Raw genomic sequence first — 14,642 nt, 5'->3', positions numbered from 1 at the left:
GTTTTGATCTACATATTGAAAGATTACTATAAAACATCTTTTTTATAAGCAACACCACTTTTGCATTTACAAGACATCATTTGTTCAATGCATGGCCTTTAAATTGCACCTCTTTGGTTATGTAAATAAATATGAGCTTATTTATTCACAAAGATAAATATATCTTATCTAGGGTACCATTTGTCATATTTAGGATGGGTATCTAGAAAATTAAAATGAGTAAGCATAAGCCATTACTTAAAAAAGGATAAATTGTGAAAGCACAAGGATTGAACCCGAGAAGGCACCTCTTTGGTTATGTAAAGAAATGTGAGCTTATTTATTCACAAAGATAAATATATCTTATCCAGGATACCATTTGTCATATTCAGGATGAGTTTCCAGAAAATTAAAATGAGTAAGTATAAGCCATTACTTAAAAAAGGGATAAATTTTGAAAGCACAAGGATTGAACCCGAGAACTACCAGAAAGGGAATATTAGTGTGCAGCCGCTATGCCAAAAGTGTTATACTTGCCAAGTGTTATAATTAAACCGATATAAGATATTTATATTTAATTAAAAACAATCCTTATTCTAGATGGCTATCCTAAATTTGAAAAAAAAATCTTACAAAACAATTCAAAAATAATTATCAAGGCAATCTTAAAGACAAATCTTGTTCAGGATAACTATCCTAAATTTGAACAAAGTCTTCCAAAATCGGCAAAGCAAAAAGTCAAATACAGCATAACACGTAAAGCTTAATAATTACTAAGCTAAAGCTTAATAATGAGAGTTAGCTTTCTGACCGTATAGATAACTCTCATTCCAGACCAACAAACATCCTTTTAGATTACAGATAACAAAAGGTGTATTTTCTCCCACTTGTGAAAAAAAAATCATTGCCGGATATAACCTGCAAAAATCAAGTAATAAACGATATATATATATATATATATATATATATATATATTTGAGATTTTTTTTCTCAAATGCACTCAAAATATGTTCAGGAAACCCATCCTAAATATGTTACATGATATCCTAAATACAATATATCCTAAAAACTTTGATTAATTTTTATTTTTTGAAATTAGACAACTTCATTTGATTATTACCAATATGGTGTACAAATCTTATTTTGGTTAAACCATGACATGTATCATTGAGATTTTGTTCAGATGCACTCAATGGAAACCTATCTTAAATATGTTACATGCTATCCTAACTGCAATATATCCTAACAAATTGATTAATTTTTTTTCCAAAATTAGACAAATTCATTTGATTATTACCAATATAGTGTATATTGGCTAAACACATGACATATATAATTGAAACTTTGCTCAAATACACTCAAAACATGTTCAGAAAACTCATCCTAAATATGTTACATGCTATCCTAAATATGATATATCCTAAAAAATTGATTAATTTTATTTTTTCCAAATTAGACAACTTCATTTGATTCTTACCGATATGGTGTACAAATTCTTCTCATGACATATATAATAAGATGATTTACATGTTGTTTTCAAAACAAATTATGATCAACTCCATTTAAAATTCATCATATAATTTGTAAAAACTGTATGGAGTTTTTGCCACTTTGTTAGACATAGCATAAACACAATGTGAGATTCTTGAAAATAGCTTAGATACCAAGTAAAATATATAGGAAAAGTTTCATGAAATTTTAATATTTAATTAAAAGAGAACCAAAATGTTAGGATAGCGAGTAAACTAAATAGGAAGGGCCTCCTGAAGATTTAATATTTAATTAAAAATAACACATGTTAGGATACTAAACAAAATATTTAGGAAGGACTTCGTGAAAACTATGTACATGTTGTTTTTAATACATGATATGTCTAACCAAGAACAGTACTAACCTATCATATATAGATTAATGAGAAAATGAAGAAAAACTATGACAAAATTGTTGGTGTTCTTAAAAGTTTCTGAAACATACAGTCCATTGCCCACCACCAAAGGAGCCACGTCCAAAGACATCAATTCCCATGTAGACATCATATTTTCTGTCCCCTGCAACTTCTGCTGATATATTGAAATAGTTCTCCTGAAATATCATCACCCACTCAAATAACAGGCAAATGGATATAGATGAAACACAAACTGATAAAACCAAAATGGTACCTTCCATGTATAGTTCATGAAGATTCCATCACACAAGTCAAAGAAAGGTTTTGTTGTTCTCATTCAAATGATCTTGCCATTCAAGATCAGCATGAATAGTGACACTGTCGTACCTGCAGAAAAAATAAGTGATCAGATCATGGTCTTTAGCCCATAAGACTGAACCGTCTTCCCCAGCGACAAGAACAACACGAGTTCTCAGAATTTCCTTTCGATTCGCACACTTTGATCTCGGAACGTACATAACGTTTCCATACATGGTTGAAACGAGGTTATAACCAGTCAAAACCTCGGACTGCTCTCCACGCAGTATCAAATGTGATCACACACCTCTCTTGACACAGAAACAGCTGTAATAACATACAAATAAGTGATAAATCAGAAAAAATTCATTAGATTTAATTTCTCTCAACCAAAAAGGTTCTGATTTTTCTTTACCAACTGCAGCTTTATGTGCACTCTAACAACCTTCACATGTAATCTAACATTCGAAGAAAAGCTTTAAGCTTTAAGCATATTTTTCCAAAGACTTAGAAAAGGATAACAACAATTCTCACCAAGTCAGTGACTTTATGATCGGTAAGAAGTGGTAGCAAAGCATCAAGCTTTCTAGCTTTCTCAAGTGCATGAAGATTAGAGTAAATGACACAGCGGAGCAGCGATTGGATCTGAGGGAGACAAACGTAGATGATGACGTCAGAGATAATGGCGGAGGAGATGACCGACGGCGGAGATAATGGCGATGAATATGAGTCAGGCTGGAGTTGATGATATTGACGTCTAGTGTTGGAGGCGACGTCGAGAGTCGGAGACAGCGTCTAGAGTCGGAGATGACCAGATTGGGATTTTGATTTTTTAATTTAATTAATTAGAGAAAGAATAGGGAATAAGGGTAAATGATACATTTTAATGAAACTTATTTTTATGACTTTGGACCTTGAGTGCTAGTTTGAGAACAAAAACTTAGATTGGAGCTATCCTAAGCTTTTTCTCATTAACATTAGTAGTATCTCGTAAAATATCTGGTTATTTTTCAAAAAAAAATTGTCAAAAAGAAATAAAATACAAGAATCAGCTGTTGATCTTTCATAAGTGTTCTCAATAATAGAAAATACAAAATTAATAACTGAAAAACGAATAGATCCAAAACAATTAATCAGAAACTCATAGTACACATGTCAATTAGTACTAAAATGAAACTTTTTTTAAGACACATCATTTTTTACGATGATCATTATTCTTAGTTAATAAAATAACTAGATTTTGATCCATGCTTCGAAATCGTAAATATTTTTTGATTATAAAAAGTGGTATATGAGATAGTATTTTGAGTATGATGTATATTATTATATTATAAAATTGTATTATATCGAATAAAAAATTGTTTAAAATTATATAATTTATGAATTAGTTTATTTGAGATTTTGTATATAGACTCTTATGCAACTCTGTTTTAGACATGAGAATTTTACTCATATCCGAAAACAAACCAAAACCGACACGAAATACAGATTCGGATTTAGGATTGGGAAAAGTACTTACTGGATTTTTTTGGATTTGCATGTCTATGTTGGTTTCCCGGTACCAAATGTACCCAAAATTTTGTATTTATGTATATTTGAGTAATTCATATATGTTTTCAGTATACAATATTATTTTTAAGTTGGGGGTTAGCATTTTCTATTATAATTTCAGGTTTTGGGTAAAATTTTGGAAATTTTTGATTTTCGAGTAAAATTTTGGGTCTTTTCGTACGTAATCGATATCACTCTTGAGCAAAATAAATGTCTATTGGGATTTGTTTAGAGAAGAAGCTGAAGAACAAATTGTGACAATAATAGTTATATCAAAAGGGAGTGGTAAGACCATTATCATTAGTAGTATCTCGTAAAATATCTGGTTATTTTCCAAAAAAATTGTCAAAAAGAAATAAAATACAAGCATCAGCTGTTGATCTTTCATAAGTGTTCTCAATAATAAAAAAGATACAAAATTAAAAATTGAAAAACGAATAGATCCAAAAACAATTAATCAGAAACTCATAGTACACATGTCAGTTAATACTAAAATGAAACGTGTAAGACACATCATTTTTACAGTGATCATTATTCTTAGTTAATAAGATAACTAGATTCTGAGTCATGCTTCGAAATCGCAAACTTTTTTGGATTACAAACAAAATTGTATATGAGATGTATTTTGAGTATGGTGTATATTATTATATTATAAAGTTGTATTATATCAAATAAGAAAATTTGTTCTACCTAGTGATATGTAAAAAATATGTAAAAAAATAGAAAAATATTAGTAAAAATTTAATGAAAAAACAAAATGATAAAAAAATCTAGTACCCATGGAGGGTTTTCTGTTCCTAGACGCGCTGCTGAGAAAGTTTTTCCTCCACTGGTACTATAAGAACATCATCAACGGGAATAGCCTAAAAAAGGGTGCTTAAAAGTTTTTTTTTTTTTTTTTTGCTTTTTGTGTGATTTAAAAAAAAAAAAAAAAAATTAAAAAGGACCAATTGCGGGCCACCGCGTGTCAGTGGGGCCCGCAAAAAACCCAAGCAAAGACGCTTAATCAAGCGCTGTTCTTCCTCTTTTTTCTTCTTTCTCTTTCTTCTTTTAATTAAAATATTAATAAGCCACCATTAAACCACGAGGGTTAATGGTGCTCTAACACTCTTTGTTTTTGTTCTTTAGCGGAACAATTGTGAATAATATATCTAATCCTTTTTTATTTCCCCTGCTGCAGGATTACTCACTGCAGCCACCGGCGCAAGAACTTCTCGCAAGGGATCTCCATGATGTTGAATGGAAATTTCGGCACATCTTTTGTGGTAGGTTTCACATTTCCTCGGTTATCATATATTTGGTCTATCTCAGTTACTAGGATTGTCGTTTGGTTATGTTCTGAGTAGCAATTTACTCTTGTTCTCTACACTTGTTTGGTTACTCTACAGCTACAGCTGCTTTGTGTTAATTACAGTATTACTGTTGAGCTAATGGACTAGAATCCTTAATTCTTTTTTTTTTATTTAACCATGCAGGACAACCCAAACGGCACCTCCTAACTACTGGGTGGAGTGTATTTGTTAGTGCTAAGCGACTACTGGAGATTCTGTCATTTTCATAAGGTTTACTTCTTTCGTTGTACATTCACTTTGTGGATTATATATCATTATTATTATCTTTAACCCTAATTACTTGTTTTGTCAGGAATGAGTTAAAATGTTTTTAAAAGCTTAGAATCGACCAAAAGGGGGTGCGTTATGTTCCCAAACGTTCTATGCACAAACTAGAGTTGAACCAAGCATCCATCTTCTTCCCTTTCTAGCTAGCCTCTCTTTGACTCGAGCAGATAGAAAAAGGACATGCTAACTCTTAAAAACTCGGCTTGTTGTGAGAAAATAACTTAAAAGGCAACTTCTCATGTCATTATATATAATCGATATTACTATTGAGCAAAATACATGTTTTCTACTGGGATTTGTTTAGAGAAGAAGCTGAAGAACAAATTGTGACAATAATAGTTATATCAAAAGGGAGTACTAAGACCATTATCATTAGTAGTATCTAGTAAAATATCTGGTTAATTTTTTCAAAAAAAAAATTCAAAAAGAAACAAAATACAAGCATCAGCTATTGATCTTTCATAAGTGTTCTCAATAATAAAAAATACAAAACTAAAAACTGAAAAGCGAATAGATCCAAAAAAATTTAATCAGAAACTCATAGTACACATGTCAATTAGTACTAAAATGAAACTTTTAAGACACATCATATTTTACAATGATCATTATTCTTAGTTAATAAAATAACTAGATTTTGATCCATGCTTGCAAACTTTTTTTAAATATAAACAAAGCTGTATATGAGATAGTATTTTGAGTATGATGTATATTATTATATTATAAAATTCTATATATCGAATAAGAAAATTTGTTTAAAATTATATAATTTATTAATTAGTTTATTTGAGATTTTATATATACACTCTTATGTAACTCCGTTTTAGACATGAAAATTTTATCCATATCCGGAAACAAACCAAAACCAACACGAAATACAGGTTCAGATTTGAGATTGGGAAAAAGTACTTATTGGATTTTTTTTGGACCTGCAGGTCTATGTTGGTATCCAAAGTACCCGATTTTTTTCTGTATATTATGAATACTTGAGTACTTCATATATCTTTTCAGTGTTAATTTTTTTTTTTAAAGTTACGGGTTCGAATTTCTTATTATAGTTTCAGGTTTTAGGTAAAATTTAATTTTAACATATATTTCTGATATAGGATTATATTTTGGACATTTTTAATTCTCGGGTAAAATTTTGAGTCTTTTGGGTATTTGAATATTTTCTAGTATTTGTTTGATTTTGGGTATTTTTGTGTTTTGGTTTTTCAGATATTGAATCATTTTTTTTCCTAAATACTCGAACCGAGCCAGACCCATTACATACTCAAATTATATATATTTTACAGATACTTGAACTATGGATTCGACTGACTTGGAACTAAAAGGAACCGCCATGAACAAAAAGAAATTCTAAATACCTAGTTGGATATAAATGTCGAGAATCCAAATCTAATTCTTCATTATATTTTGTGTATATTTTATAAGTTACATTTGTTGAGTTAGTAAGACTTAAGATTTATTTCTTTGGAAGATTTTTGGTAAATTTAATAGTATAAATTTTGTTGGTTTTTTGTTAAAGCAGTAAAATAACATATTGTTGGGTTTTTAATAATTTTAAACTTATCTTAAATATTAAATTTTTATTATAAAATTTTTTTATATAAAAGTTCATTTAACATGATATATATAAAATTTTAAATCTTAATTATAAAATTACGGAGACATGTTTGGAGAAGAGTATAAAAAGATATGGATTCAATAAATAAAAGCATTGACTAAATGATTGTCAAAGAAATATAGGTAACTATTATTAGTCCAAATTTAAAGTAAGACCAAAATATTATTAGTTAATAAAATGTATAATAATCTTTTTTAAATAATATTTTTAGGAATGATTCTCTTTTAATAGTATAGATAACTGAAAATTTAACTGAGTTAACTGCAAAACTAAAAGCTTCAGTAAAATATTTTGAACCGAAATAACCAAAAACCGAACAGAACTTTTTCGGTTCACTTCAATGAGATTTTGACCACCCAAACTAACCGAATTCCGATTTAACCAACCTGAATAAATTGAAGAAGTTGAACCTGCATGTCTAAAGAGAACCATCAATTAGACACGTAACAAATTTTTGATACCACATTAGTGAAAAATATTAATCCTAATGAAATAAAAGTTTAGAAAAAAGGTTGGTATTACATTTGTAATACACTGTTCAGGGATGGGCCAGAGAAACCAAACATAATCGAATCGTATGGAACCAACCAAAGGTAAATTTACTCGACCCAATCCATACTTTATACATAACATAACTCAATTGGTTGAAGTTTTTTACTCGAATGATTCGGTTCGTTAATCCATGTTTAAAAAAAAAATTCATGTTTGTTTGTCTATACTTCTTTTTTAACTTTTTCATTTTTTTAATATCATGAAAGTATAATATTAAATATATTCTTTAATTCTAACCCTGATGTTTATAGGACAAAAAATAAACTTAAATATTTCATGTTCTTAGTTTTTTTTTGACAAAAATGTTTCATGTTCTTAGTTCTTATAAGTTGTTACTAAGTTGAATAGTTTGATTTTAATGAATGGATTTTTAGCTAGAATAAATTTCATACGACGAGACTTTCATATTCTAGTTTTTACTAAGTTAATTATTTTAACACAACTCATACAAAGTCACTGTATAACCAAACCAAACTAAACTAAAATTAGATTGGGTGAGATTAGTTGGAGTTTAATCAAAGATAAATTAACCAAACCAAACCCAAGATCGAACCAAACTGCCTCTTACGTTTTTGGTTTATATCAAACCACTATAGTAATTTGGTTATCTCCTAACAAGGCATTGTTTTTTTTTTTTTTGGTTCAAAAACCAGGCATTGTTATTTAAAAACAAAAATAAACAAAAAATACGTCGTTTGTTCAGTATTGTCTTTTTTGTAGAACAATGGTCACTGAATAACATTGATATTTAATTACCATGGAAAACTACCCCAGATTCTTTTTTTCATAATCGGACAAAAAGCACATAACATGCATTTAGCCGTTGGAAATTTAAATTTACACAATTAAATAAGGATTGTTTTGAAATATAAAATGATTTTCCTTTGGACAAAAGAGTTCAAAAGAAAAAGTGGGAAAATACCCTTATCATCGACTACTCTCTGTCTCTCGCTCTCGTAAACGTATAACGGCTCTCTTTTTTGCCAACTGTTAAAGTTTTCAAATATCATCTCTCTTTGACCAAAAACGTTTATTCCAATTCACCCCAAATTTCCAAAGCTTTCAATCTAGTCCACGGATTGGGTATAGTTCTCTCTATAAGAGATTAAGAGCATATGTGCACGTGAGAGTTTTCAACATAACTTAAATTTGTTTAGCTTAGTCTACGTATGAATATATAAATATAGTTATGAGAAATATCCTAAGATAGACCTAAAAAAAGTTTTTTTGTCACAAATAGTTTCTAAAGATCAAAATAACCAAAATATTTTATTAAAATGTTAAATATACATTTATATCTCTAATATTTACTAAACTAGACATTAGAGTTTAGAGTTAAATGGTGATGCTATGAGATTGAAATTAAAACTTTATAAAATAAAAGATAAATATTTAAAATAAAATTTTTAAAAATAGTTTTAAAAAATATTTTCGAATTTCAAAAGAAATTTTGAAAAACCAAAAAACAAATTACAAAAAATTTTGAATTTAAAAACATATAATTCGAAACTATAATTTTTAATCTTTTTATATATATATATATGGTATAAAAATCTTTTAGCTATTAAATGAAACATTTTAGTCATTTTTTTTTAAATCTCTTTTTGTAACAAAAACTTGAAAACTGTTTAAGAGAATTGCCCTATAGTTATTGATATCATTAAATAATTTAACTTATATCAATATATCTTATAATTTTAAAATACTCAGTTTAATAGATATTAATGTTTTTCTTTATTATACTTTTAAGAAGAGATTTTTAATGATGATGCTCTCCAGACGCGATTTTATGTGTTGGGGGAGCTAAATGTAATTTTAAAAAGTAAGTAGCCATAAAAGGATATTAAGAAAGTAAAAGGACCTGTGTCTGCCACTAAAAGCATTTTAAAATGTACCTTCTCATCAGAATTTGAAGTTTTGAATTTCGTTTCCGTCTTCTCTCTCTCTCATCATATTCAATCTCTCACTCTCTCTCTATCTGCTTGAATTTCTTCAGAAAAAATGGGTTGCTGCCTCAGCAAAAAGACTTCTCCATCGTCTTCTTCACCGAGCGGAGTATCCCCAGATCCGAACAAATCGGCCATTGATAATAAACCTCCGAAAGCAGAGACTGAAGCAGAGGAGGCGAAGGTGGAAGTAGAAGAATCAAGACCCAAGAACGAGGCAGAGATACAAGAGAACAGCAACAACCAGAGGAAAGAAGTGTTCGTTATCAAACATAGAAGGAGCCATGAGCGATCCAAGACGACGACAGATCCGGAGGATTCAACTGCCTCGGAGGAGAAATCAACGGGAACAAATCAGACTCCAGCGGAGGTAGACGCTATACTGATTCAATGCGGGAGACTAAGCCGGAGCAACTCAGCCGCCGCCGCGAAAACCAGGAGATACTCTGGATCCAAGAGGAGCTTCGATTTCGACAAGAACGGAGGAGACGCCGCTGCCGACGAAGCCGATGCGGAAGACGGAGGAGAAGAAGAAGAAGCTGAGCGGCGGATCCATCGGCAGCGACAACGCGGCGGCGGCGGCGGAGAGTCGCCTCGGGAACGGAGGAGACGAACTCCGAGCAGAGAGAGGGAAGATTCGAAGAGCTATCGATCGGGAAGTAGGGAGAGAGGGAGTGGTGGTGGTAGTAGAAGAGTAAGCAGATCTCCGGGGAGACGATCGGAGACAAACCCTAATTCATGCGCCGGGAGTGGCAGTTCCGTAAATTCGAGTAACAATAATAGACCTGCAAAGTTCGTCTCGGTTCCTGCTACGGAGAAGAGCAACAACAACAACAACATAGAGGCGTCTATCAAACGGGTTATTGTCAAGAGAAACGTGGCGTCTCCCAGGTCACAGTCGCCGGCGAGAGCCGCCTCTCCTAGAGCTCAGTCTCCGGCAAGAGCGGCGGTTAACGCTAGCAGCAACGCTCAGCCTTCGCCGTCGAAGCTGAGGAGGAAAACGGAACATTCTCCCTACAGGAGGAACCCATTGGGAGAGATTGATCCAAACTCTTTGGCGTATCCACAACCTCCTCATGGTAACACTAACTGCAACAAGAAGATGATTAATGAATCTGCCAATCTCGAGGGTCAGGTATGAATCTCATAGCTATGTAGTAATGAATCCAATCAAGAACTTGGTATTATTGGAATGTGAATGAGTTTTGATAATGTTTGTGTTTCAGAAGGTGAATGCTAAAACTACAATCCGCAGAAGCGCAAGCCCGAGTCGTGTCACCAAGGAGCAGCAAGAGGCAGTGGAAGAGTGTAAGATAGTGGTGGTGTCAGGAACTGAAATCCCTAAGCCGCCTCTAATTATGAGCAGGAGCAGATCATTGAGGAAGTCACGTGATTTCGATTTCAGTCCTGAAGCATTGCTCTCTAACAACATCGACAACAATGCACCAGCATCTTACGCAGCTTTGCTTTTAGAAGACATTCAAAACTTCCATCAGAAGAGTGTCAATGTCAATGCCATAAGCTCATCTGTGTCAAAAGCCTGCGCAGTCTCAGACCTTAACTCCACTACGAACAAACACCAGAGAACCGAGGTCAACAGTTTCGCATCAGCAGCAGTGAAGAAAGCGGATCTAATGGAGCCGAGCTTTGAGAAGTACGTGACTGTTAAGAGAGGTGGTTCTTCGATGGAGGACATGGAGGAGCAAGAATCATCCGGAAGCAACAGTGTCACGGGAAGTAGCTGTGTGGTGCAACGTAAAGGGGGTTACTCAGCGTCCTCTTCGTGGGAACCGAACTCAGCTGAATCGACGGATCGAATGAGTGGGAGATCATCAAGCAACAAAGAACGTGATCGGAGTCCATTTGGTGTGCAAGAGTTTGATCCGTTGAAGAAGAATGGTGTTGGAGCTGCTGGAGGCAAAAGAGTGGCGACAACAACTCGTGTTGCTACAGTTTCGGTGTAATAGTTGATTGTTGTTGTGTATCTACTTTTTTTAATATGGTTGCAGAGTAGTAGCAACCTCTGTTTCGTTTCTTTTGCAACCATTTTGGTCATTTTCAATAATTTGGGTGTTTCTTCGATTCTCTGTCACGATCTGAATTTTACGAATTCTTTTGTCTTTTGTCACGACCAGTTCTGTATGAGATGAGATCCACAAGATCAAGAACCTTATCCTCCGGAAGAGACAACCGCATTAGATAGTTTGAAGCTAAATTCACTTGGAGGCAGAAACCAAAACCAAACGGAGATCATATCAGCAATGGAGACGGCTTGTTCTTCTAACCTCTATGCAGAAATAATCTCATCAGCTCTAAACATTATGTTTGCTTCCACAGAACAAGTAGCTGATTTCTTGAAAAAAAATTGATTGATACGGAATATTTCCTTGTCGTGCCACATGTCACTAAATCAGTGGGTAGAACCGGTGCTCCAGCTATGTGACAAGCAAGGAAAGATATAAGCCAAAGAGCTCGATAGAGCTTTTAAGCTGACTTAGCCATTCCATTACAACTGCTCTTTTACTATCAATCAAAGCTACGATGCTCTCTAGAAACAAAACCACTTTTTTTCTTTATCTCCTTTACGCCTCTTCTTATTTGTCTCTACAAATTGGACGGGAAGATGATGTAATGAAATCAAAACAAAAGCATCTACACCTTGTGACTGAAGAGGAAAAAAGGCAAATGGGTGATGATAGGACTCGAAGAGTCTAAGCCCACACAACAATCTCAAGCCCACACAACAATCTCAAGCCCACAACCACATCAGTTTGAAAGACCCGCGCAAAGGCTATCTATCTCCTCCACGTGAGGATAAGGTTTGCAAAAGCAAAGTACAGCTGACGGAAAGCAAACTCAGAAAACGTTAAATGGAGGGAGGTCTGCAGCTGTAGAATCGATTCTCAGCCGTAGATCTTGGAGTCTCCCCAAGATGAAGACATCTGTCCTAACTCTCTAGGGGTTGGGTTTCACTTAAGATGAATGAAAATCATTTTCAGTAAAGATTCAAGCTTTGTTTCTAAACCCTTTTTTATTGTCTTCTTCTTGTACACAAAACCCTCGATATAATCCAAAAAAGCCAATCGCTCGCGCGCACAGACTACAATGGCAAATAACCTCAAGCACCCATTGGAAGATCCACCATCTTCAAGCACCGGTGAGAAAGAAATAGAGTCTGAAGAAGAAGAAGAAACCATCATTTCTTCAGAAGAAGAAGACGAAGAAGAAACTCCACCGAGATCTGGTTCCAAGGAGGATGATTTTGGTTCCAGCGAGTCTCAGCTGACAGGGAGGAAGCGTCTCTCAACCAACGTGGCGAGTTCGAATGTCGCCAAGAAAGTTTACACACAACAAGGTGGGAAGATGGGAACTAATAGACTACCACCTTGTACGAGACTGTTTAGTGAGAAAGATGAGATTGTTTTGTTACAAGGTCTTATTGATTCCCAAGGGAATAATAATCCATTCGAAGATAGGCGTCCACTCTACGAATCAATGAAGGCGTCTTTTAGTTTTGATGTTACCTGGGCTCAGTTCAAGAAAAAGATTTGGTCTTTAAAGAGGAAATATACAAGGACTGAGATGAGGGGTGGAGTAGCTTCTTTTTTTCGGAATCCTCATGAAAAAAGGTGTTTTCAGTTATCAAAGGCTATTTGGGGAGCTGTTGAATCTGACGAGAGTGAGAGGGGATTGTCAAAGAAGCAGCGTGACTTGGTCACTCCACTTAAGGGTAGGAATAATGCTCAAGAAGGAGATATGAAGAAGAAGAAGAAGTCCCGACTTGTTGTTGAGAAAGAATCTGCTGATTGGGATGATGAAAGTGCTTTCTTTCTTGGTATGGATTTTCTGAAAGCAAAATGGACCAAGGTTCCCCCAACTGAGTCTAAGAAGGAAACCCAAGAGAAGATGAAGAAGTTGTATGCCAGTGAACTTGAATGTCAAAAGTTTGAAGAGATGCTCAAGGCTATGAAAAATAAATGTGCACATGCCAAGGTTGAGCTGCTGAATGAGGTTACCTCTTTGATCATGGCAGCTGATTAGATCCATATATATAGTTTATTGGGTTCTCTTTTCAGATGCAATGACTATATATGTTTAGTGGGTTTTGTTTTGATTCAGTGCCTTACTTTGAAGTCTTGTGTTAAAACTTAAAGATTTTTATCTTTTCTAGTGCTGTTTTAGCGTTTTAGTTTAGCTTTTATGATTCTCTATTTTGGATTGTTGCCTATGTAAGAAAACAACATGAGAGTAGCATATCTTTGCATCACAATTCACAAGCAAAACAATATGTCGTTTGAACAGCTTTCTGATCAATGGTTACACCAAATGAGCAAATACTATAAACCCTTTGTTTTAGTTTATGCTAATTTTATTCACTAGTTGTGGCCTCCTCCTTGACATAGAAACTCAACTTTGTATTACTGAAATATCTATCTTCAGAGTTTGATAACTTTGTAAAAGAAAAGCTCATTCTCGTGCCTATCTCACTATATCCGTTGGTACGAGCAACAAACGATATAGCCACAAGCTCCATAATGGGAGAGAGTTGTTTTATGCTGTCTTAGACATATCGAAATTATAATGTTATCTGCTATGTAGTTTCTTACCTTCTCTTATGATTATTAAAGCATCTACCTTAAGAAGGAGCTATTGGTTGAGGGCGAATGTTGAGTTGTGAATACGTTGCGCCCCAAGTACCTCCGGCTAGATCCTCTTCGCTCACGGTGGCTCCGATGACATCCCCTGCAAGTCATCTTACTAGTCTCCATGATTCAGTTAGAAATAAGTCGAAAACTCTAGACAATGAGAGGTTTATGGTGAACAAGAAGATGCATAAAGGCGTTAAAACTTGGGCTAGTGCGTCTGTGTATCCACTGCAAACTAGCTACAAATTACAAAAGACTGTATTTATTAATTTTTAAAGTTGTAAATCTGAATTTAAATACACATATTGTACATAACTAAAATATAAAATATATTAACATATAATATTAAAAACTAAATTGGATAAAAATGTTTTGGAATAATTTGTAAATTAAAATATTTTTGTTTACACATAAAACATATCAAACAATTATTAAATTAATGTATTAAAATTATCTGATAAAATATGAACTTTTTAAGTTAAAATTATCTGTGTATCCACTGCAAACTAGCTACAAATTACAAAAGACTGTATTTATTAATTT

At 33.5% G+C, this 14,642-nt stretch overlaps 2 protein-coding genes and 1 long non-coding RNA gene across 6 annotated transcripts; 2 read left to right on the top strand and 1 right to left on the bottom strand.

The window, feature by feature from the left end:
• Nucleotides 1-1,720: 1,720 nt before the first annotated feature.
• LOC108849793 (uncharacterized) lies at nt 1,721-3,033 on the bottom strand. Of its 3 annotated transcripts, XR_001949238.2 has the most exons (4): nt 2,696-3,030; nt 2,577-2,619; nt 2,139-2,488; nt 1,721-2,061 (listed from the first exon to the last, which is right to left on the bottom strand). It is a non-coding gene; the product is annotated as an uncharacterized LOC108849793 (long non-coding RNA). The 3 variants fall into 3 exon arrangements; XR_001949236.2 differs by having other exon boundaries at nt 2,139-2,619; nt 2,696-3,033; XR_001949235.2 differs by lacking the exon at nt 2,577-2,619 and having other exon boundaries at nt 2,696-3,024.
• Nucleotides 3,034-9,413: 6,380 nt separating this feature from the next.
• Nucleotides 9,414-11,535, top strand: LOC108848271 (uncharacterized protein At1g65710). 2 transcript variants are annotated; one of them, XM_018621592.2, is made up of 2 exons: nt 9,414-10,588; nt 10,683-11,535. In XM_018621592.2, the coding sequence occupies exons 1-2, from the start codon at nt 9,509-9,511 to the stop codon at nt 11,415-11,417; spliced, it is 1,815 nt and encodes a 604-aa protein (XP_018477094.1). In that variant the 5' UTR covers nt 9,414-9,508; the 3' UTR covers nt 11,418-11,535. The 2 variants fall into 2 exon arrangements, with proteins under 2 accessions (XP_018477094.1, XP_018477093.1); XM_018621591.2 differs by having other exon boundaries at nt 10,680-11,535.
• A 659-nt stretch (nt 11,536-12,194) lies between these two features.
• LOC108851891 (probable transcription factor At1g66420) lies at nt 12,195-13,754 on the top strand. The gene has a single exon (XM_018625365.2). It carries the CDS (start codon nt 12,559-12,561, stop codon nt 13,492-13,494), a length of 936 nt encoding a protein of 311 aa, XP_018480867.2. The 5' UTR covers nt 12,195-12,558; the 3' UTR covers nt 13,495-13,754.
• Nucleotides 13,755-14,642: the final 888 nt, after the last annotated feature.

The sequence above is a fragment of the Raphanus sativus genome, chromosome 4 (assembly GCF_000801105.2).
Source record: "Raphanus sativus cultivar WK10039 chromosome 4, ASM80110v3, whole genome shotgun sequence".
Taxonomy (NCBI): domain Eukaryota; kingdom Viridiplantae; phylum Streptophyta; class Magnoliopsida; order Brassicales; family Brassicaceae; genus Raphanus; species Raphanus sativus.
This window is presented reverse-complemented; position numbering and strand designations above follow the sequence as displayed.

Excerpts from the sequence above, each read along its gene's own strand:
- LOC108848271 (XM_018621591.2), top strand. The coding sequence starts at position 9,509 with ATGGGTTGCTGCCTCAGCAAAAAGACTTCTCCATCGTCTTCTTCACCG. Across the intron at positions 10,589-10,679 it reads CTGCCAATCTCGAGGGTCAG|AAGGTGAATGCTAAAACTAC; the intron begins GTATGAATCTCA and ends TTTGTGTTTCAG.
- LOC108851891 (XM_018625365.2), top strand. The coding sequence starts at position 12,559 with ATGGCAAATAACCTCAAGCACCCATTGGAAGATCCACCATCTTCAAGC.